This window comes from Hippopotamus amphibius, chromosome 8 (genome assembly GCF_030028045.1).
Source record: "Hippopotamus amphibius kiboko isolate mHipAmp2 chromosome 8, mHipAmp2.hap2, whole genome shotgun sequence".
NCBI classification, from domain to species: Eukaryota; Metazoa; Chordata; class Mammalia; order Artiodactyla; family Hippopotamidae; genus Hippopotamus; species Hippopotamus amphibius.
Window position 1 is genome coordinate 108,184,654 of NC_080193.1, and position 25,352 is coordinate 108,210,005.

Genomic DNA, 25,352 nt, shown 5'->3' on the forward strand with positions numbered 1-25,352 from the left:
GGGAATGGAGACTTGACATGGTTCAAGGCAGTGGGTGGAGAAAAATAAAGCCTTTTGTCACTTGTACCCCCATAAAATTCAGCCCAGGCAATAAATTGCCCAGGCCAAAGAAAAATTACTTTTCACAAAATTGGGAACATACTTTGCATCTTATTTTGTAATCTGCTTTTGTCTGCTTAATACATTGTAAATATTTTCCTATCTCTTATTCTTCTACAAGGTAATTTGTAGAACACATCGTCTTGGTTAAGAATCACTGTAATTATACCTGCTTTCTAATGAATTCCATTTTGAAAGTACAAATTATATTATGTAAACTCCCTAACTTACAGTCAGATAACTTGGTATTTAAGTGGAAAGATAATAAGCTATATTACAGAGAATATTGATCTGGAGAGAGACAAATGGCAGTCTAAATTCTTGTCGCATCTCTGAGACCTTAAGCAAGTTTCTTAACCTCTGAGTCCCTATGACTTCATGTTAAGCAGGAATGTGTACTCTGCATGGTGGTTTTGGAAATCAGAGAAACCACATGCCCAGGGCCTGGACTAACAGAAACACTCCATTGACTTGGTAACTGTTATTTCTATCTATTCCATCTCTTTTTACATTATGACACTCTAAGATTAAATTCGAGTATATCAACAGTGATGCTTAGCGGTTATTTTGAAATGTTAAAAACATAATTGCAACTATGGCTCATTTTATTATTTCCTGTTATATAGAATTTTCTTTTAAATCAACTCAATAAAGATATCTACAAACCTCTGCTGATTAACTTCTCAGCACAAACTACAGCAGCTCAGACTCAGAATATTATCATGTCAAAACTGGACAAAAGAAGGAAGGGAGTTTTTGGTCCTCCTTTGGGCAAGAAAATGGTAATAACTCTCTGTTTCTATGTGTATAGTTCAGCACTGGTCCTATTCATAAACATTGTCACATTCAGAATAAGGAAACCAGATATACTGAGATTTGACATCTTTTTGTACAATTTTTTTAACCATAAATTTTGGTTAAGAAATCTTCTTAAAAGTATGTTTGTATTTGTATGTGCGTCAAGCAACTTGACATTAAAAACAAGCAGTTGCCCTTTGAATTCAAAGTAGAATATTCATCTGGGAAATTATCTACCTTCCTAATTCTCTCATTAACATTTTTACTCAGCAGTCTTTGCTGCTTGCTCTCTAGGCCTTTAAACAACAGAGCTATCAATTGACTTTTCTGTGTTCTTCTGCCAAGAATACCCTTCTCAACCCCACTCTCATCACTCAGAGGTCATAAGCATTTTAAAATCACACTTTTCTCATTTATTTTAATGTATTGAAGTGGTACAAGGAAAAAAAGAGAAACCATATTGAGAAACAAGTTGTATGAGAGGATTAATAGGTTCTAAACTGTTTATATAGGTTAATAATGACTGTCTTCCTGTTGCTTGGAAACATTGGATGCTAAGGGATATTCCTGGTGTGAAATGAAACCATCACTTCTCACTTACGTAGTCCATAGGAAGATAATCTGATTCTTTGCCTGAATGTTGTTTGCACCATAAGACACTATATTAAGATGTTGATATTTTCTAATACCTCTTCTCCTTTCATCGTCAGGTTGTCTTTGTAGATGATGTCAACATGCCCGCGCGGGAGGTGTATGGGGCTCAACCTCCCATCGAGTTACTTAGACAGTGGTTAGATCACTGGAATTGGTATGACCTAAAAGATTGTTCTATGATTAAACTAGTGGACATTCAAGTCATGTGTGCTATGGGGCCTCCAGGTATGTTTTCTGAGTCTGTGATTAAGATTGAAAATCACTCTGGCTGCATCTAAAAAGCTGGAGAAAGAAAGAGAAATCCCATCGGACAACTTGAGTTACAGTGTTTTGTGTGTATATTGGCTATGTCTGTATGTTGTGACCTAACACAGTGACCACAGTGATCAACACTTGCAGAGTGGTTGCCTTGCTTGAGGTCATTCTCCCCAAACCAAACAACTCTTTCAAATCTTTTTTCTTCCACCTTTTGGGACTTTGCTCCGCATTTCCTGGTCCTGCATTCTAAGGTCCCAGATCCCCTGAGAACCAAGATCCCCCTGGGGAAGCTCATTTTCCTCTGTTTCATTCCTTAAAGTTTCAACAGTATGAAACTTCCCTGCTTCAGAAGTCACCTTTCCTCTACCCCAATGGATTCCCATTTTAGAGGGTCTCTGGATTTAGACAGACCATTGAGGGGAATTTAAGTAGGAAATGGCCAAAAGAATTAACTCTTAGAGATCCTTTATACTTTGCAAGGGAAATTTATAAACTCAAAGAGATCTCTAAGTAGGGGAAATTTTTTATTCTAGAATATCTGAAATAGCTTGATTCACCTAACTGGACATCTTTAACTGTTCTTTCCCTGAACTCAAGCTGGTATTCTATATTTTAAAAAATTCCCTTTCTCAATGTACTGTGTCTTCAGGGAATCTCTCTGGTATTTGCCTCTGAACCCCCTGACCTTTATCTGACCTGTAACGTAGACAGTTTGCTCTGAGTCGTAATTGCTCTCAGCACACTCCCTGGGCCACTTTGAATGCTTTTCTCCCCCTCTTTAAAAAAAAAAAATTCTATTGTTCCTGGATCCCAGACTTTAGTTCTGCTTTGCCTCTCCCTCACCACCTAGCAGTCATTTTTACTAAGTGTCCACCCTCCCTGTCGCTTCAAGGACTGGACAGAGGAGCAGGCTGAATCCATGAGGTGTCTTTTCCTCTTGGACCCCATTTCCTAAAAAGACCACCATTTCTGAGTGTCTCTGGGAGGAAGGGGTGAAGACAGAGCTGAGTATATGATCTCTTACCTTTCCTTCTGTAGCCCTTTCACCACTGCCTTAAACTTGCCAAGGTAAATCAGTGTTTATTATAAGCTTCTAAATACATAGAGATACATAACTGTTTTGGTCTATAGACTACTAGTTATGTACTTTCACACATTATGCATGTTTTCAGAATCAACACAGTATAATGCAGTAATAGAAGCAAAATACAGATTTACCTGGTTTAAAACAAACATAAAACATGAACCTATATATTTTTAAGCAAAATATATAAAGATATTATGCACTTTTAAAACCAATTCTTTACCAAAGATTTCATGACAGAATATCTTTAAAGAGAAAATGCATTCTGTCTATATAGAAAGATGATAATATCAATCAGTTTTGTAAAATGATGTGTTATATTCTGTGTTATTAAAACTTCATATTTGAAAATGTAATCACTATTTTGTGAAAAGAAGATAGTCCTCAAATTTTTAATACTGCAGACAGCCAATGAAGTGTTCATGTGAACCACATAGACTAGTCCTAGAGAAATTTATTTCAAGACGTGGGGGAAGAATGAGGCTGTATGTCAAGGTCATGGTGAATTTCAGCCATGCGGAAAGGACCCTAAATTATGGTCAGTCGGAATCACCAGGGTTATGTTAACATTACACACAATATTATATTAACTTTGTATAATGTTGTGTCTTAATATTGTATTGTAATGAGAATGTTTGACAGTTTACTGCTTTGGGCTATGTATGAGTCATGGAGAAGGTGGCCATTGGCTCTTTCTGTCTGGTCAAATTTCCTTTGGTAAATAGACATGACCAAGATTATATCTAATTAGTTGAACTTATTCAGATCATTCAACTAGAAAACAATACCTTGAGATTGAGGAGAAAACTGTTTTGAGGTCAAGGTTATCCAAGTAATTGATTACTCTTCTCTGTGTGCTGTGAATTTGTCCATCTTTCACGTTGTTTTATGCTGTAAAGTGTAGAGAAAATACTCTGTTATGTACAAGTAACATTGTTAAGGGTTATCCTTTTTAATACTTAGGTGGTGGTCGAAATCCAGTAACTCCTCGATACATGCGACATTTCAATATTATAACAATCAATGAGTTTAGTGATAAATCCATGTTTACAATCTTCTCTAGAATCTTAACCTGGCATTTAAAAACCTGGTAGGTAATTGAAGGTGTGTTTGTTTTTTCATCAGGGGATATAAAAATCTTTGGGGAACATGTCAATACAGGTAGTGCTTCTCAAACTTTTCTAGGAAAGCACCTTTAGATAAGGAAGAAGATAACAGGTAACACTGCTTCCCTCCTTTTCTCCCATCTCCAGGTATGGGAACATAACACAAACGGACTGCAGTATCTTTCTCTTTTTCCTTTATTTGTCTGAAGTCTTGGATTTTAACCTGAAAATCCATACACATTTTGCATTCTGCTGTATAATATGTCCATGTTGGAATGATCGAAAATTTGAATTTTTGCCACGTAGTCCAATTAACGCTGGAAAGATTGCCAGGTTTATCCTGTGACTTTGACACCCTCTAGTAAAACTCTTGAGTTCCCCAGGGGTGTCCATGTCCAGGTTTGAGTATAACCTTGGAACCTGCACCCTGGGGAAATGTTGCCCCCTAGCTCTGGACACTCAGCTCTTCTCCACAAGATACTTAGAGGTTGGGGAGCCAAGTGGACCTGAGTAGTGCAAGTCTTGGCTCCCTGATATGGATATAATTCTCAGGAAATTGTCAGTCCTTGCCCTATCCAGTGATGGTGGAGGAGGAGAGCTGACTCCTTGTCAAGCCAGAAGTGAAATTGACATTTTTTTCAAATGGATATTCTTTCCCCATGTGTTTTTCTACCCTAATCATACCTTTAACCCTTAAAAAAAAAATCCTGGCTCACTATTTATTTTACTTTCCTTTAACTCTCCTTTTTCTTTTTCACTTTTTCCTTGTTTTTTCCTCTGTTTTTATCTTCTTTCCGTTTCTCTGGAAATACCCATTTAATCAGTGTTCTTCAGGGATTCTATCTGTATCCAATTAAGAATGCCAGAGAGTGAAAGAGGTTAGGAAGCATCATCTAGTGGATGCTGGGTTTGAGTTACACAATATGGGTTCCTTGGCTGGCTCTTCTGTCCATTTATTTAAGTAGTTTTAAGTTCATTAAATTGGTCCTGCTTACTCATGGAGTTCCTTTGAACATAAAATAAAATAATGGAGGGTAGCTTTAAAAGAAGTAAAAATTCTATTATTATTATAACAAATGGTAATTTTGTAAGTGAAATCAATTGATTTAATTGTAAGAAAAAATTCATACTAGTCATACTAAATATCATTCATGCATCATAATTCTGTATTTGCTAACATTTTTCCTTTTTTTTACTTAAATTTTTTTTTAAGTTATAAATTTCCAGACGACTTTCTAGATTTGACCACACAAATTGTAAATGGTACGATGACTCTGTATAAAGAAGCAATGAAGAATCTCTTGCCTACTCCAGCTAAGTCTCACTACCTGTTCAATCTCCGAGATTTCTCCCGTGTCATTCAGGGTGTGTGTTTGTCAAGACCAGAAACAGCAGAAACCAAAGAAGTGATTAAACGTCTTTGGGTTCATGAGGTAAATCTCCATGTTACTGAAATATGATTATGCAAGAAACGAAGATTTTACCATGCCAACAACTGGGTAAAAAAGAAATATTCAGCATTACATTATATTATTGAAATGCATTCCACTATTTGGCATTCTGAAGGCCAATGGTCAAAATAATTTCTAAAAATACTTTACACTAATATATTTTATGACATTTAAGATGCTCTATCTCTCATTTTCAGGAATTTCTGTTGATTTATAGGCTGTTTCAATGTAGGTATCATTTTGGGTCTCCTTTAAGTGACTTAATCCTTGTTAGTTTGACTTCAGATAATTTTGAGATGTAACACATTTGTTTTTATAAGAAGTGAATGTATTTATGTTCATTACTTACTTGTAGTAATATTAGGTGCCAAAAGAATGACAGAGTAATCTAGGTTTGAGAGCATAGAAACAATATAAAAATATATTTAAGTTCTTTTTGGGAAGGAATATGTGGATGAACATTTTCTTGTAAAAACTTGTAGAGGAAGGGCAGGAGAGGGGGGAAAAAGAGAGAATACAGAAAATAATGCATCAAAAATAACAGTTCAATATTTTTAAATAGGCAAAGAATATGGGAAAGTGGGAGGAAATTTTTCTCTTTTTAATATGTAAATAATATAGTTACTTTAATTTTAATAATGTAGTTAAGAAGTCTAGAAAATGCAAATATACTGCTATATTAAAACCATGTGTGACACAGACATAAATTTCAAAGGCTTTAAAAAATTTGATCTTTGTGGGATTTTTAGATCTACAGTTTGAATTTCTAGATCCTCACACATTCAAATAGATGCCCAAGTGAAGGTCCATTCCACTCATAAATTTTGGCCACAGCAAGGTGTCTAAAAGTGCTTCTTCAGAGAAGTATTGTATGATCTTCAGATTCCACTGTAGGTCACTTAGCTGCCTAGGTGGAATCCGTATTCTGGGACATGGACACAGACTGTCAGTCTGGTAGGCCACGTGGGTGGTAGAAATGTGCTGAAAGGTGGAGAGAGGCGAAAGGAAAAGATGTTGTCGACTTCACTGAAGGAGCGCATTGCCTAAAACAGCATTTGATCATGGGCCAAATCTTACTCTAGGAAGCATCTCGCATCCTCCACCTTGGGAACTTTGCCCTAGATATTCCTTCTACCTAGGACACCCCTCCCATTAGCCATATGGCTTGCGCACTTACTTCCTCAAGATCTCTTACCACAGAGGCTCATCTTAGACCATCTCTATCCCTATAGCTCCTTATCCCTTATCTCGCTTTATTCTTCATAACACTGTCAGTTGACCCCATCTATACTTTTGCTTACTTATTGTCTGTACTAGAACAGAAGCTTTATGAGAGCAGCAAGTTTCTTTATTCACTGCTTTCCCCAGTGCCTGATACATGACAAGTACTCAAGAAATATTGCTGAACGAGTGCATAAAGGGAGGAAAGAAGGCATCTCACTATTCATAACATCCTTCGTCACTTGGGGTTATAATGCCTTGTGTTCTTCCAATCTTGAGAGCCGTTCCTATTTGCTATCGTATACTTGTGGTATGTACAGTGTTTAGCATTTTTTTTTCAGATCCTGTCCTGCCTCAGATGTCAGATTATTGAGTTTTGACAATGGCTGTTGAGCTCTTTGGACGTTTAATAAGGTTCATAATATATAACTTGTCATTTTTAGTGGCTACTCCTTATTCATCGAATGTCATGAATTTAAGTCCTCAGCGTAAAACCTTAAAGCGGCACCTGACTTCATGGGGGGCAATTCAGAACGAAAGTCCGGCCAAGTCCATAAGACTTTGTATGTGTACCTGTTCCCTGGTTTTTTCAGGCTGCCCCCTGCTCTCATCTTCATTCACCCTTCACCAGCAACACAGTCCTCCTGGCTGTTTTCTGTCGGGAATGCTCTTCCCCCAGGTATTGATCCTCCCGGCTGACTCCCTACTGCCTTTGATCAAATCTCTCCTCCTCCATGAGGCACACCGACCACTGTAATTAATACTACAGCTTCACATCCCACTAGCAGTTCCAGTCTTTCTTGACTTGCTCTATTTTTCTTCTTTCCGTAGCATTTATCAACTTCTAACATGCCATACAATTCATTTGTTATGTTTGCTGTCCATCTCCCTCGGGTAGCATGCAGGCTTCATGAGGGCAGGATTTTTTCCCCTCACTGAATTATCCACAGTTCTGAGCGCAGTGCTAGGCATGTTGTTCTCAACATTTCTAAAACTGTGAAGTGATTGAGCTTAACACTCTAACTTGTGCTTTATTTCTGTTTACTCAAAAAGATTTCACTGCTTTAGGTGTCTTTTTCCTCTGTAGACACTTTTACCAAACTAGAAGACCTAATATAATTTCACTAAATGATTTTCGAGATACAGAACTGGCTTACTATTTACTATTCGTTCCCTTTGGTTTCTCCATTGCTCTCAAATGTTAATGTGCCTATCATCTGGTTTGCTTATTAAATATAGATATTCAAGCACAAACAACTCAAGAAAAAATAAAGTGAGTTTCATCAAAGTTAAAAATTTTCATGCTTCAAAAGACACTGTCTAGAAAGTGAGAAGACAACCCATAGAATGGAAGAAAATAGTTGCAAGTCACGTATCTGATAAGTGTCTGATATCTAGAATACATAAAAACTATTACAAAGCAATAGTAAAAGACAAATAATTTAAAAGTGGAGAAAGGATTTCAATAGACATTTCTCCAAAGGTGGTATACAAATGGCCAATAGGCACATGAAACAATGTTTAACATCATTAGTAATTAGGGAAATACAAATCGAAAGCACAATGAAGTACCCCTAATGCCCAATAGGATGGCTGTAATAAAAACAAAAAAATATTGGATAATAGCATCGCTTGTGGGAATGTAATATGGGGCATCCACTTTGGAAAACGGTTTGTAGTTCCTCAAAATGTTAAACATAGAGTTACCATATGACCCAGAAATCCCACTCCTAGCTATATACCCAAGAGAACTGAAAACATACGTATACACAAAAACTTGTACATGAGTGTTAGCAGAATTACTCATAATAGCCAAAAAGTGGAAACAACTCAAATATGCATTAGTTGATGAATAGACAAACGAAATGTGGTGTGTGTGTGTGCGCACGTGCACGTGTGCGCGCGCACAGTGGAACTCTATTCAGCCCTAAGACGAAATACTGATACATGCCACAACATGGAGGAACCTAGAAAACATTACTCTAAGTGAAATAAGCTCAACACAAAAGGCCACATTATTATATTTTTCCATTTATATGAAATGTCCAGAATAAGCAAATCCATAGTGATAGAAAGTAGATTATTGGTTGCCAGGGGCTGTGGGAGCATGGGCTGGGGATAATAATGGGTGCCTGCTAATGGGTACAGGGTTTCTTTCTTGGGTGATGAAAAAGATCTAGAACTAGATGGTGGTGGTAGTTTCACAACTTTGTGAATGTTCTAAAAACCATTGAATTGTATGCTTTAAAAGATTGAATTTTATGATATTTGAATTACATATAATTAAGACAATTTTTATCAAGACTTTGAGGTAAATAAATTCAAACCACAAATACAATATAAATATGCCAGAAATTACTTCCCCTGCAAAGATTTAGATCTATAATGGAAAATTTTACATGTCAGCTTTTCAAAATATAAGGGGTGGCAATAGAATAATAATTCCCTGTGGGAGAGGGAGGAGGGCAGCTATCAGTAGCAGTGAGAGTGAGGAGCTTGCTAAGGTATTGAGGATGCTCTATATCTTGATCTTGGTAGTGGTTACATGGGTGTATAAGTGTATAAAAATCCCTGGAGGTGTACACTTAAGATTTTTGTACCTTATGTAAGGAAATTTTAAAAAAGAAAAGAAAAGGATCTTCCCAGTCACCATCCTCAAAACTTTTAAGTTAGCAGGTCCAGAGTGGGGCCCTAGATGCAGGTGTGTTGACAGTCTCTAAGAAATACTGTCTTACGTTCTTGATAAATTGCAGCTATTTAATAATATACTTGATTCATGCTTAGGCACTGATGCCCAGTGTGTGAGGTTGTGTTAATTTAGTTTCCTTCTCTTGTAGGAAGGAGGAGGTCTTCAGTATCTCAGTCCAAAGACGTGACTATTTGGCACATGTTGGGAAACTCAATTGTCGCACAGAGGAATAGCTTTTGAATTGGTTGGAGTATGAGGGAGGCTTCAATTATACTGTTTGTGTAGCCACTGCTGTTAGAAAAAGAGATGACACTATTAGTCAACAACAGTGAAAACATTAAAATCATTATTCTTGAACACAATTAGGCTGATTCCAAGCCAGTTTGTAATAATTGTATTTCTCAGTTCTGTAGTGTTTTCACATTGTTGTTTCATGTTTGCCATGCGTCAGTGAAATTTGTAAGGCAGGTATTACTATTTCTGTTTTATAAGGTGAAGAAGCTGGTGCAGACAGGTTTAAAGTTAGAAATTTTGCTGACAAAAGTGTGCATTGCTTGCATCATGTGTGTATTAGTTTGCTAGTGCTGCCATAACAAAAGTACTGCAGACTGAGTGGCTTAAACAACAGAAATGTATTTTCTCATACCTCTGGAGGCCAAAAGTACAAAATCAAGGTGTTGTGAGTGTGGGTTTCTGGTGAAGGCTCTCTTCCTGGCTTGCAGAGGGCCTCCTCCTCACATGACCTTTCTTCTGTGTGGCTGCAGGGAGAGAGCAAGAGCTCTGGTGTCTCTTCCTTTCCTTGTAAGGATACCAGTCCAATAGGATTAGGGCCCCACCCATATGACCTCATTTAACCTTAATTACCTTCTTAATGCACCTCTCTTCAAATACAGTCACATTAAGCGGGTTAAGGCTTCAACATATAAATATTGCAGGGGCTGGGGGGGAGACACAATTTATCCAAAACAGACCGTAACCAAGGGACATTCATACCGCTCTGAGGAAGTAGTTATTTTATGTAACAAGCATGATTAACTTTTTTTTTTTTTTTGCATTCCCACAACATGTGCAGATAAGCAGAGATTTATTTTAGCAGCTTGCCCTCTGCAATTTCTTACAACAATAATAATTGTCCAAGACAAACTTGCCTTCCACCTAAGATATTCCCTCTTTTTCTAGAAAATGTACTTTTATAAAAATAATATCTATTGATATGCCAGTAATTTTCAAACTGTGATCTGGCTGGGAAAAGGAACAGATCATTGCAAGGGAGGTGCAAAACCCTAGATGCCAGTGCCCAGCTCTGTTACCTATATCTGAGTAAGCAGCAAAGGCAGTCACTTACCTTCTCTAGTATTTTTTTCCCTTCTCTAGTCCTTAATGCTCTTTGCATATCTATAATCTGCTTCAGTTCCCCCAGTATACCTTTTTTATTGATAAAGGTATAACTATGTATTATTCTAAATGTATATGGTTAAAATTAATATTTAAAATAAATATTATGAGCCAGTCCTTGTTTGGATATGCTTTTAATAAAACCTGTAGAAATTTCTGGAGAGTACTTTTTGTATTACTTGAAATGAGCACAGAAATAAAACTAAAAAAATAGAAGAATCGGTTTCTAAAGCTGCTTTTTAATGATTATACAGGTCCTTAGAGTGTATTATGATCGCCTTCTGGATAATGCAGACAGAAGTTGGCTTATCAACTACATTCAAGAAATCTTGAAAAAATATATGGGTGAAAATTTTCATGAGCTTTTTCAAAGTTTGGATTTTGATAATGATGGGGTAGTGGAAGAAGATGACTTACGCAGCTTAATGTTTTGTGATTTCCATGATCCCAAGAGAGAGGATACCAACTACAGAGAAGTTGCAGATGTAGATGCTCTCCGGGTGATAGTAGAAGCTCACCTAGAAGAATACAACAATATGAGCAAAAAAACAATGAGCCTTGTCTTATTCCGATTTGCCATAGAGCACATCAGCAGAATTTCTAGGATCCTGAAGCAGCCTCGCAGCCATGCTCTCCTGGTTGGTGTTGGAGGGAGTGGAAGGCAATCTGTCACCAGATTAGCTGCCCACATGGCTGATTCTTCAGTTTTCCAGGTTGAAATCACCAAGGGCTATGGTAATTCTGAGTGGCATGAAGACTTAAAAGTGATCTTAAGGAAATGTGCAGAAGGGGAGATGCAGGGTGTCTTCCTGTTCACAGATACTCAGATTAAAAAAGAGTCATTTCTGGAAGATGTCAACAATCTGCTAAATGCTGGGGAGGTTCCGAATCTCTTTGCATTGGATGAGAAGCAGGAGATATGTGATAAGATGCGTCATTTAGATCGCCAGAGGGATAAAACCAAACAAACCGATGGAAGCCCCATAGCTCTTTTCAACATGTTTATCGATCGCTGCCGCAACCAACTGCATGTTGTCCTGGCCATGAGTCCCATTGGAGATGCATTTCGGATTCGTCTTAGAAAGTTCCCTGCTCTTGTTAACTGCTGCACCATTGACTGGTTTCAGGTATTGTCATGTAAATTTTAGGTAGACTTCTAGAAATATTGAATCTCCATCATCAGCATGACTTATTTTAGAGTCCCTTCTCCAAATTGTAGCTTAGCAGTATTTTCTGATCAATAATAATATATTTTATGAAATTATAATTAAAAAATCTTTACAATAGAAACACCTTTTATTGCTAAGTGTATACAGTCATTGGCATTAATTTATTGTAGAAAATTTTAGGATAGAGTTGTGTATCAGTCAGGTTCCTGACAGGGAACAGAGAGCACCCTGAAGGCCTCACTGAGGAAAGTTGAATGAGGGGACTGTTCATGGAGGTGTAGGCAGGATGAAAGGACTTGAGAGGGATGGTGCGGCAGGAAGTGGTGGAGTGTAGCAAGAAGATGTTATGACAGCTGGGTGAAAAAGGGAATAGGGAGGGAAAAGTGTTACCAGAACTTAGCTGTGGAAGTAGGAATGTCTGACAGGAACAGGAACCCAAAACCTAGAGCTCAGCTTCTGCCAGAAAGGAAGAGGGGTAGAAATGCCTCTACCTTTTTTTTCCCCCACCCTCCAGTCTCTTTCCATTAGCAAACCCAACAGGAAGTCAAAAGGAAGAAAGCCCCAGCGACCACTTTTTCTAGTAAATTTCAGTATCGGGGATTGCAGAGCAGACAAGGTCATGGGGTAGGAAGTTTGTGAGCCATGGCAGAGATCCTGTGAGTGAGATCTAACACATAAGAATTTTTGACCTTGGGGAATTTACGTAGCCCCTTTGTTCCTCCATGCTAAGATTAATTATTTCATGAAAAATGTATTTATTGAACCCTTGCTTTGTAGCAGGTCTTATCCTAAAGCTTGAGATGAATAGGAAAGTGAAATAAGCTAGGCTTCTGCTTTCCTTGAGTTTACTACTTGCAAATTAGTGAAAAACAATTCATCATACAGGGTGGCTTATAGGTTTTTTGAATCAGTGACCTTTAAGAGGTAAGATGAAAGATGAAAGACAAAAAGTGCCAGTTCTGAGAGGGTCTGGTAAGAGAGAATAAATCAGTGAAGACAAGGAGCTACATAGAAGGAATGAACAGGGTGAGGGAAAATCAGGGTGACAAGGGCTCTGAGGGGGAAGTCATAGAGTTGAGGTTGGAAAGGTGGGAAGGGCCAGATCAGGTAGAGATTTACAGGTTGGCTTTGGATTTTATTTTGAATATGCTGGGAAGTCTTTGAATGATTGTGAATTGAGCATGTGAAAAGAGCTAATTTGCAGCTGTATAGAGCACAGAAGCAAGAGACCAGTTGGGACACTATCAGAGAATTCCAGGAATATGGTAACAGAGAGTTTAACTGCGATGGTAGTTGTAGGTATAGAAAGAATAGAAAAGATTTGGAAGCTGTCTTAGGGATGGTACCCATGGAAGCTACTTGTGGGATAGATGTAGGTTTGAGGAAGAGAAGAGGGATCAAGGATGACTTTGGCTTGAGTAACTGGGCTTATGGTAGAGACATTTACTAAATTGGGGAAGACTGCAACTATTTGGGGGGAGATAGGAAATGTGTTTTAGACTTGTTGAATTTGAGATGGTTATGAGAGAAATCAAAGAGGTAGTTCATCTAATTTTGGAGTTTAGGGGAAAGGATAATAACATTTACTTCAGGGAATTGTTGGGAGAATTAAATGAGATAATCATAGTAGAATGCACACAAAGATGGACATTCTATAAATTTAGTTCCTTTTCTCCTCCTTGCTCCTGCAAGACTCATGCCCAATTTCTCTAACCCCTGAACAAACCATGAAGGGTTAATATTACACGCGTTAGCTACTGATTCCCTGTCCTAAGCAGGAAGGTACTTGGGGGAATTCCTCACAAATGTCTGTCCCACCCCATCCCTCATGCTTTCCCCTGCATTTCTACCATCTGTGAAGGACTGCAGTAATAACAGTCTCCTGTCAGTAACTTGGATCCCATGCTAAAGCATTTATCTTAAATTCAGTCCTGGCCTGAAGATGCACTACAGGCAGTTGCCTCCCGTTTCTTGGAAGACATCGAAATGTCAGATGAAATACGAGATGGCTGTATTGAGATGTGTAAAAGCTTCCACACTTCTACTATAGATTTATCGACATCCTTCTATGTTGAACTTCAAAGATACAATTATGTGACTCCTACCTCTTATCTTGAATTAATCTCTACCTTCAAACTGTTGTTGGAAAAGAAAAGAAGGTAAAAATGAAATTTCTTATTTCTAAGTAAGCTGTGGTAGTTTTAAAACATTTGTGTGGACAAGAATGACATAGCAATGATGTGGTAGAGATATATTTTGTATATGTATAGACTGTGAGTTTTGTTAAATCGTGAAATGATTTACTCCACAAACATTTTTAGGGTAGGGAGCAGGGCTTATTCTTTTGTGCAGATGCATTGCCTAGCACATCATAAATGCAGTCATGTTTGTCTAAGGAATGAAGTTGTGCCACTCAGAGCTGTGGTAAGGCCCCAGGATACTTTGACAGTGCTATTAGGTAAACAGCACTAGTAAGTAATTTTTCTTCAATAAGTAATTAGATAATAAGTAAACCTTCTCATTAGTTATTGAACAGCTGAAACCCCCAGAGATAGCCACTCAGTATACATAGCCAGCTTTCCTTCTTCAAGTAAACTCTTATTTGAAAGCATCAATACAGACATCAATAAACGCATATACTACAGAATGTGTCAACGTGAGCTTTTCAGTGTCTTTGAAGTTGACTTATACATGCAGAAAAGTTTATTCAAAAGTTTCTTTGATTCTAAAAAATAATACTTATATATATTATAAAATGTAAAAACAAATTATGAAGTTAGAAATTTAGAAATTTTAATGATCACCTTTAAAGAGGTCTTTGACTAATGAAAGTTATTTAAGCAAATTTTATATTGCATTTATAATTTTTAAGATTTTTATTTCCCTCTTGAAGTCTGATTTAACAAACTAAACTTTCCTAGGTACTTAAACAATTTATAAAATCTAGTGAGTTAAACTTATACATATGGTAAGCCTTAAGTTCTTTTTAGTATTTGACTATTATCTATAAACTTAATGAGATTTTTTTACTTAAAAACACAAATTAACTCTATTGCTCAATTACACAGCTTATATTGGAGTACAAGGCTGATCTCTTAATCTAATCAACAAAGTTCTTTTAAATATTAAAAAATACACTTAAAAGACCAAATGTGCACAGATTCCTTGACAAAAAAATGTTTAATTTTTGCATATTAACTATAGCTCATTCTAAATCTTCTTGTGGCTAACTCACTATCTGAGGCATTTTGAAGTATCTTTTCTCACATTATCCATGCTACCTAGGTACTGGTGGGAAACTCCTCAGCCATATTTACAGTGACTTTTGTAATGCCTTCCACAGTGAGGGTGTCATAGCTTTCCTATTCATCATGGTCCACACCCCACGCTGAATCATACCAACAGTATTTTTTCCATCTACCTAGTGAAATCTGCAAGTCCCACCCAAGGCTGCTATGTGACTTGGCTGAATTTTATTATTTCTTTGGCTGTCAAGATAATTATCTTTCCATGTAGATCTTAGAATCCTTAACCTAATGGAATCTTGCTTTTCTCCCCCCATATTTTCCCATCCAGAAGGATCAAAACCTCTTGGAGAGTCTGATTAATTTGAAGGTATCACTTATCTCTCTGATTGTATGCTCAAAATATTAAAGGCCACTCTAGCTGGAAGAAAGATTGTAAAAATAAGATATAAACTTAGAGAAAGGTTGAACGTAATAGTTTCCTAGGCATTTTTAGATATTCTTGTTGGCCTTTCAACTTTCTACTTTTTAAAAATGTTCTCCTTTACCTCAACTAGAATTCCCTCTCTGTAGTTATTCTTCCCTTAGTAGCTAAAGTCTTCAGATCTCTTTATAGCCAGGTAGTACTCTAACCTAGAAGCAAGTTAGCAGGTTCCCTGCCAGGAAACCAGTGTTTTAGCCAGCCATGCATCATGTGGGATGAACCATGACACTGAAACTGCTTCATGTTGGTGAGAGTGAGACCTTTCCTGTGCTTGCTCCACAAGTGTTCTACTGAAACAGAACTCACAGATGATATGGTATCCTCTACCCAGTCTCCTCAGTTCCAGTTGCTGTAACATGTTTCAGGGAATCAACAAATGACAAAAGTGTAGCTTACTTGTCCTGACTAGTAATATATTTTTTTCCCTATGACAGCCTTTTCAGTTTTCCAGCTCAAGACAGTTAAGCACTCAGTTGAAAAGTGCACTTCCACCTTTAGACAATTATCGGGTTGGTTCATTACTTACTCCAACCTCCTCTTTGAAGAGAATTTCTAAAATGTGTCACCTTTTACTTTGAGACATTATGGCATCTCAAATATTTAAAATGAAACAAATTATAGAGAAGCTTTTTCTCTACTCATAATGTATAATTATCTCTAGAACACATATGAATGCAGATAAAAAAATTTAAAGTCCATTAAAGTATTACATTATTTTGATTCAATTATTATTACCTTACAATAATTTACACCAAAAAAAAGTGTTGAACTTTATTCTCTATTGGCTACTTTTATATTAAATAAAAAATTCCTATTTCAAGATACTTAACATATACTAAAATCATATGCCTCCTTTGGCAACATTCAAAATAATATATTTTGGGCACTGAAGTCTATTTAAAATAACTGATTATAAAAAGATTTTAAGGAACAATAGTGTTGTTGGAATAAACTTCCCAAGGTGACTTCTTATAGAGGCACGTCAGTCATCTTGACATAGGAGTTTCCTTGCCTTGTACTTAGTGTATTTATCTTTTGAATTTGTTATATGCTTAGATATTGTGTCAGGTACTAGAAATACAAAAAAATCCTGACATACTGTTTGCTTTTAATTGAACACATTCTAAAGTTCTAGAGTTTATATTTTTGACAGATTGTTAATATATGTGAAAATCTTTCAAACCACTTTTTTTTTTAAATTTAAGTATACTTGATTTACAATGTTGTGTCAGTTTCAGGTGTTAAGCAAAGTGATTTAGTTTTATATATATATATATATATATATACACACACACAGTTTTTCAGATTCTCTTCCATTATGGGTTATTACAAGATATTGAGTATAGCTGTGTGTGCTATGCAGTAGGTCCACCTCTTTAGTTATGCCACAAAAGGCCTGAAAATATCAAGAACACTCAATCTTTTTCCTTAAAAGAGGAGCTAGAGCCTGCCAGCTAACCTCGTTTTATCTCTTTGCTTTCAGTGAAGTAATGAAAATGAAAAAGAGGTATGAAGTGGGTTTGGATAAACTCGATTCTGCTGCATCTCAAGTAGCCACGATGCAATTCGAATTAGAGGCTCTACATCCTCAATTAAAAGTTGCTAGCAAAGAGGTTGATGAAATGATGATAATCATTGAGAGGGAGTCTGTAGAAGTTGCCAAAACTGAAAAAATAGTGAAAGCGGATGAAACAATAGCAAATGAACAAGCTATGGCTGCCAAAGCCATCAAAGATGAATGTGACGCTGACCTGGCAGGGGCCTTGCCCATATTAGAGTCAGCGCTAGCTGCCCTTGACACTCTCACTGCACAGGTAAGAGCACAGCCATGGGCTTGCTGGGAGACCCATCAGCATAGCTTAACAGAGTACTTAACATTGTGTGCTGCAATCTAGTCTGTCTTTCCAAATTAGTCTCCACATTTAATGCGATTGAGATCATCTTCAAATTGGCAAAAGGATTCCCTCATTCACCTGGAAGAAAAGAAATGCACATGCATGCATAAGACAATTGTGAAAAAGAAGTAAGCTTCCAAATGTTCTAAACACTCACACGACAACTGATATTTCAGGAATTTTGCAGAACAACTTTAATTGACAGGGGCATAACACCCAAGTATATATTTTGATTCTATGTGCACTTTTTTCATATTTAGACACTTGTAGTTGGGATACACCTTATAGTATATACGATAAAGTGGTGTGTTAGTGTTTGCCGGTTGTTTTTTGATACATAATATGGCTTATAATGTTATATTTTATAATAGCCATGTCTTAGCTTTGAAATTTACTAAAAATTAAGGTGTGAAAGGGAACATTTCAATTAAGAAAGATAAAGATGAATTTTAAAAAATAGTGTTGTGAGTCTTGGCTAAACTTTTGGGTGAGGTAAGGGAGAAAGTGTTAGATCCCTTCTTCACACCTTACTCCAAAATAGATTTCAGATTGAAATGTAAATATAAATAGTTATATCACTGTAAAAATAGAAGAAAATGTAGGTCAGATATTAATAATCTTGGAATGTAAACTAGAACCTAGGATTTCTTTGGTAGAAGAAATCAGGGAAAAAAAACACTAAGCAATATTTTTCGTAATATATGTGCTCTGGATGTTCTTTTGTATTTTTCATAAATAGTAAAAATTTTTTAAAGTACCTAAAAACCAAACACATTTTGTTCCATATAAACACAGTGGACAGAAATTTAGAAATGCTCCCCTGAGGAAAATTTTTTTAACCATATGGCAAACGAGATATTAATATGTGTCTCTGTGGAAAGCTCTTACAAATCAATAAGGGAGAAAGAGGAGCTCTAAGATAAGATTGTAAGTGGTATAAAGAAGTACTAATTCACAAAGGAGGAAATGCAAATTGTCAATAAACGTATGAAAATATACCTCATTTGTATTTAAAGAAATACAGATCAAAATAAAATTTCTTTGGCCTGTCAGAATACCTACCAGTGTTGCCAAGGGTGTACATAGTAAAATAGGCACCCTTGTACACTTTCTGGAGGGCAATTTGTCAGTATTTGTCAAAAGCTTCAAAAAATAAAAGACATTAAGACTTTAATTCAATATGGCTATTGTAATAGTAAAAAAGAGAAAAAGGCATAGGTAGGGTATTAGAATTATGGTTCATATCTATACATCGGAAGGCTATCTATGCAGCCATTAAAAATGATGTAAATGTTTACTAACATGAATGGATGTTTGCTACATATTGTTATTGAAATAGAACAGGTTTTAAAACAGCATGTATGGCAGGCATACTATGATTCCATTGGTTAAAATATGGCATATACACTGGTTTATGTGAAAAAGGTAAAGAGGAATATAAAGGAAAACATTTACAGGCGCTAACTATATATAATTGTTTTTGTTTTTTTTAAAGATTTATTTTTTTGTTTATTATTGGCTACGTTGGGTCTTTGTTGCTGTGCACAGGCTTTCTCTAGTTGTGGCGAGCGGGGGCTACTCTTCGTTGCAATGGCTTCTCTTGTTGCAGAGCATGGGCTCTAGGTGCTCGGGCTTCAGTAGTTGCAGCACATGGGCTCAGTAGTTGTGGTACACAGGCTTAGTTGCTCCGTGGCATGTGGGATCTTCCTGGACCAGGGCTCAAACCTGTGTCCCCTGCATTGGCAGGCAGATTCTTAACCACTGTGCCGCAGGGAAGCCCATATATAATTGCTTTATAGGAGACATTCATATGTATAATTTCTCTGTATTTTTCTGTTTGCATCTATAGCTTCTATAATTTTTAAGAAGCAACAAAACTCTTACTTTGTGACAGCCAAACTCTGTCATGTGTTTTTAAGTAGATTTCATGTCATAAGCAACCTCATATAGGGTGTCTTCCCATTACTCGTCTTTGTTTTTAACTTTTCCTTTGGGATAAGCTTCATAACACTTCTTGACACACAATTCTATCACTGTCACCATTTCTACCCAATGAACAATGAGCTTCCATCTTATGGATTAGTTTGAAAATAGGAACCGATTACAAATCATATATAACAATTCTTTTTAATAATAGCGTGTTGTTATTTCAAGGACATTACAGTGGTGAAATCCATGAAGAGTCCTCCCGCTGGTGTCAAGCTTGTTATGGAAGCTATATGCATCCTGAAAGGTATCAAAGCTGACAAAATCCCTGACCCAACAGGTTCAGGGAAAAAAATTGAGGATTTCTGGGGTCCTGCCAAAAGACTTCTTGGTGACATTCGATTTCTACAGTCACTTCATGAATATGACAAGGACAACATTCCTCCAGCTTACATGAATATTATAAGAAAAAATTATATTCCAAATCCAGATTTTGTTCCAGAAAAGATTAGAAATGCTTCCACAGCAGCTGAAGGTCTATGCAAATGGGTCATAGCAATGGATTCGTATGACAAGTAAGTACTGACAAAAAAAACAACAACAACGAGCTGGTGTGTTTTATTTTCAGGTTTGGTCATTTAGATAATATAAAACCTAAGAGGTCCATAGGTGAGAGGCTCCTCAGAAAATCATGTCTAACACCTGCTATGGCGTTTACTGGAGTCAAGACTATACCAGCTAAATAGTGTAATACAAAGATACTTAAGCCTTTTGGACTCAGGAGCCCTTTACATTCTTTAAAATTATTGCAGCCCCCAAAACCCTTTTTATCTACCATATTAGAAATTAAAACTGAGAATTTTTAAAAAATATTTAATTCATTTTTAAAAAGCAGTAAAAACTTTACATGTTTACATAAGTAACTTTTTTTAAAACCACATTTTCAAAAATATTTGTGAGAAAAGTGGTGGTGTTTTATATTTTTGCAAATCTCTACTATGCGCTATCATAGAAGACAGCTGGACTCAAATCTGCTTCTTCATTCAATCTGTTGTGGGATATATTGTTTTGATTGAAGTATATGAAGAAAATGGAGCCTCACACAAATGTTTAGTTGCACAGGGAGGACCTCACGGCGTCTCTGACGGGGAGGGTACATGTCTTGGGCCACATTTTGAAAACTGCCCTTAACATATATTCATTGTTGAGACAAACAGCCTTTTTTGATGATTGTATGAAAAACACTTATACACAAAACAGAGTAAAAAATGTTGGTTATTTCTTCAAAAATAAACTATAACTGGATGTCTTTCAAACTCAATTTGAATCATTGTACATATATATTACATGCTATATATATTTTGGACCATGTATACTATGTTAATGATAAATTTTAATTTAATGTTTTATCATTTATTTAGAAAGATAACATGACTGATTCCATTTTCCTTATAAAAGAGAATTTAGATCCATCCTTTTTCCTACATAGTCCCTTTTGTTACCCACATACATATTTATAAGACAGCTGGTTTTAGTTAGGGGTATATTCTGAAATTTGAAAAAAGTAAAATATAAAGACAGGAGTATCATTCTTAGATGTATTTAGTAAACCTGGAAGAGAAAAAAAAGACTTGGGGAACTGAGGAAGTGGGTGGACACACACAAAGTCATTTTAACTATTTTGAGATGAAAATAAAATAGTAAGATTAACCCACAAAAAGGGTTAATTAAAAATTTTTAAAAATGAAAGAGTAAAATGACATAAATAAAATACCCTTTTTCTCCTCATCATAATGAAGCCTTAACGAGTTAGGTTAGTTTCCACAAACACTGTAATATTTTTATTTATTTATTTATTTATTTATTTATTTATTTAGGTTGTGTTGGGTCTTTGTTGCTGTGCATGGGCTTTCTCTAGTTGCAGAGAGTAGGGGCTACTCTTCGTTACGGTGCATGGGCTTCTCATTGTGGTGGCTCCTCTTGTTGAGCACAGGCTCTAGGTGCGTAGGCTTCAGTAGTTGCAGCATGTGGGCTCAGTATTTGTGGCACACAGGCTTAGTTTGCTGCACGGCATGTAGGATCTTTCCGGACCAGTGACTGAACCCATGTCTCCTGCATTGACATGTGGATTCTTAAGCACTGCGCCACCAGGGAAACCCCAAACACTGTAATATTTTACATGTATATGCTTATTCTCCTTTTCCAAAATCACCGAAATTGACATTGGCAACAATTGAATATTTCATTTTTTGGTAAAAATATTACTTATTTGAAAACATTATGTGTATTTGATTCCTACTTTAATAGTCATGTTTTATGTGCTGGGGTCAGGTTTGACTGATTCTTAAATGAAATATAGAGTATAGAAATTAGTATAGGCTGTACATGAAGTTGTGTTTTGAGTTATAGAAAAGTAAATTCAGTGATGGGAAAGTACACTAGAATATTAAATGTTTATTTAATTTTCCAATTTTACTTTTGGCAGAGTGGCAAAAATAGTAGCTCCCAAAAAGATAAAACTGGCTGCAGCTGAAGGGGAGCTTAAAATTGCCATGGATGGTCTCAGAAAGAAGCAGTCAGCGCTTCGGGAAGTTCAGGACAAGCTGGACAAGCTTCAGGACACACTCGAACTAAATAAACAAAAGAAGGCTGACTTGGAAAACCAGGTATAGAATGATACAAACAAATATGGGCAAATCCTCAATTATCCTAAATGAAACTGATGTTCATGCTGGCACAAACACAGCAATCCTGTTTTCCTCCTGGTCAGGGGTTGGCAAACAGTCAGCCACAGGCCAGATCCACCACTGTCAGTTTTTGTACGACCCACAAGCTAATAATTGTTTTGACGTTTTAAAACGATTACATATTAAATGCTTATATAAGAATCTATATAACATCCTCAATTGTGCCTCTTGGTCCACAAAGCCTAAAATATTTACCTTCTGGCTCTTTACCCCTCAAAAAGAAAAAAATTGTCAATCATCCGTGCTGTAGATTACTAGATTATTGAGCTAGATAATTTAAATCAATCATTGTGAGAAAATAGAGAACCAAAATGTTAAGTGACTTGTTATATAAGAGTTGATAACTGATTCACTTTGCTGTATACCTGAAACTAACACAACATTGTAAATCAACTATACTCCAATAAAAATTATTTTTTAAAAAGTTAATGGCAGAGCTGAGATTAGAACTCAATACCCAGAGCCATACTCTGTCCACTGAAAATGTTTTTAAGATTAAAAATCATTGCTTTAACTTAGTGAAACCATTTGCAAAAGTTTATTGCTAGTCTGATTATGTTCCAGAAAAGAGTCAAAATATTTTATAACAGTCAACATTTATTGAGTGCTTATTATATGCAAGGCACGGTTGTTCTGAGAGTGATGTGTATTATCTCATTGATTCTCACAAAAGTTTTCTGAGGGAGGTAATCTTTTTGAACTATTTTGTAGTAACTAAAGCACAGAAAAATTAAGCAACTTGTTCATAGTCAACCCAGCTTCAAGCTAAGATCCAAACCCAGGCAGGCTGACTCTAATAGCTATGCTCTTTCCCACTGTACTAGACTGCTTCTTTCTGTAGGATGTGTGTAAAAATTCTGTATTTGTACAATATGTGACATTGTGCTAATCTTAAAAATGTGAGCTATTATTAGGCATGGGTTCCAAGTGATCAGTTTTAATATAACTAAAAGATGGGTATGTGGTTGCTCACTGTAAACATTTTTCAACTGTATTTTATGTTTGAAATTATTTTTCATAATGTTGGAAAATTATGGTAATGTAAAATGAATGTATGCATATATGTGTACTAAAAATCTACTTTTGGAAGAGAAATTTTGGCCAAAATATTTTTACTTAGCGGTTTGACTAAAATATTTTTACTTGGCAACTTTGTTATAGTCCAAGACATAATTCAACATTTTACTATTGTTGAAAGAAGAATGGATGAAGAAAGAAACTAGGAAGCAAAAGATATTAAAGGAGGCAAAATTAAAAGAGAAAGGTTTTTATTTAGGAAGTATAAAAAATATTACCAATTACATACCTTCTGCTTTTTTAAACCTATCTTTAGATAAACTGATACAGTATTTTAAATCTTTTAATCTAAAAGCATTTATTCAATATGTGTTAATAGCATAGGAAAAAGTATAAGCCAAATTCTTATTCCAAAATAATCTAAATGTCTCTGCTTTTATCTATTATTTACTTCCTCTGTTCATATAAATTACCTCATTTTGAACTTTAAGATAACCTTTACTTAATCTTGTCATCTTCTAAGAATAATGATGCTAAGTCACTTAAAACTAATCAAAATAATGCAGGTATTCTACTGGAATATTGCTATTGCGTGGGGTTGAAATGGCTTTTCTGAAAGTTTGCCATATTCATAATTATCCTTCCTCTTTGTTTTAAATAACATGCTTAATTATGTATAATCAAACTCAGTTGACAGTCTTACACACAAAGTAGGCCCTCAGCTATTGATTGATGTCCTAATTTAAGGTTAATTGCAAGTATTTGAGTAGGTTGACACAATTTAACAACTTGAAAATTGTGCTTTGTAAGTAAGCATAAATTATTAAAACTTTTAAACATTTAACCTTTAAAATTATCATTAAATCAACTATAAGTTAAATGAGGAGAAAACGTTCATAGAATATTTAAAATAAAATGGATTTAGATTATTAAAATGGAGGGGAAACATCTATATTTGCAAGAGAATGTCCTTTATTACTCAATTAACTTTCAGTGTCGTTTACTGTTATTTCCTTAAGTAGAGCTATTCTTTGCGTTATATGATAAATATCTGTTATGAATTTCACAAATTATATTAAAAGTACACACTATTATGAAAAATATTCTAAAAGGTCATGGACTTTCCGGTCTTCATAGTTAGACATTGCACATTTTTCTTTTAGAGAGTTAAATAAGTAAATTCCAGGCATAAGTTTGTAATGTAAAAATATATCCCTGGGGGTAAAATCTTGCAAAAATGTTAACTTAGTCTACTTGTAGATGTTGATAAAAGTTTACTTTTATTTTTGAGGTTGACCTGTGCAGCAAAAAGCTAGAACGAGCTGAACAGTTGATCGGAGGCCTTGGGGGTGAGAAAACTCGATGGAGCCAAACAGCTCTGGAGCTGGGGCAGCTGTATGTCAACCTGACAGGGGACATCCTCATTTCCTCAGGGGTCGTCGCTTACCTCGGAGCCTTTACATCTAACTATCGACAGGTAGGAATACTCGTGACCTCTAAGGTCTCTTCCTGACCCTCCCGTGACAACCTACATTAATCTTGGGGTTGTTTGTTTGTTTGTCTGTTTGGACTTTTTTGTAAGTATGAGGGAAAAAAATGTTTTCAAGTGATTCCTAGTTGTGTATTCTAATTATTCAGTAAACTAGCTTGGTAGCCAAAAGATACTATATCAAATAATCTTCGAATTGTTTTAGAATTGTTTTAGAAACAAAAAGATCTACTTTGGGACATAATGTGAAATCGTAGGCCCTAATGATAAATTTTCAGTTCTTAAATTTCAGGATTTTTTTTTTTTTGCGGGGGGGCGAGGGGGGGTTGACGGAGAGGGTTGTTGTGTTTAATCAACTACTCTCTATGAATCTTGATAATAAATCATTTCCAAATGACTTCAGAAACGAAAACTTTATGGGCGGAAAAGATGAGCCTACCTAAACCCAACTGATAGGTGGCTTCTTTCCTAAGAAAATAAATACCAGGTTCCCTGCTTCGAATTCCCACTCCTCTGACGGGTTCCGCCTCAGTCTTCTCCTCGGCCCAACTCCTAACCCAACCTGTTCTCGCCGCTTTTTTCTTCCACTTTTCAGTCCCTTTCTCAATGAGACCCAGCACATTCT

General features: G+C 36.1%; 1 protein-coding gene across 1 annotated transcript in view; it reads left to right on the forward strand.

The window, feature by feature from the left end:
• DNAH7 (dynein axonemal heavy chain 7) overlaps positions 1-25,352 on the forward strand; it is a 244,682-nt gene that overhangs the window by 134,033 nt on the left and 85,297 nt on the right. Inside the window, exons 37-46 of the mRNA XM_057746773.1 lie at positions 726-881; positions 1,608-1,776; positions 3,857-3,983; positions 5,213-5,432; positions 11,010-11,882; positions 13,854-14,083; positions 17,137-17,467; positions 19,703-20,049; positions 21,960-22,140; positions 24,530-24,715. Of these exons, the coding sequence (XP_057602756.1) occupies positions 726-881; positions 1,608-1,776; positions 3,857-3,983; positions 5,213-5,432; positions 11,010-11,882; positions 13,854-14,083; positions 17,137-17,467; positions 19,703-20,049; positions 21,960-22,140; positions 24,530-24,715 (2,820 nt within the window). The remainder of the gene's footprint in view (positions 1-725; positions 882-1,607; positions 1,777-3,856; positions 3,984-5,212; positions 5,433-11,009; positions 11,883-13,853; positions 14,084-17,136; positions 17,468-19,702; positions 20,050-21,959; positions 22,141-24,529; positions 24,716-25,352) is intronic.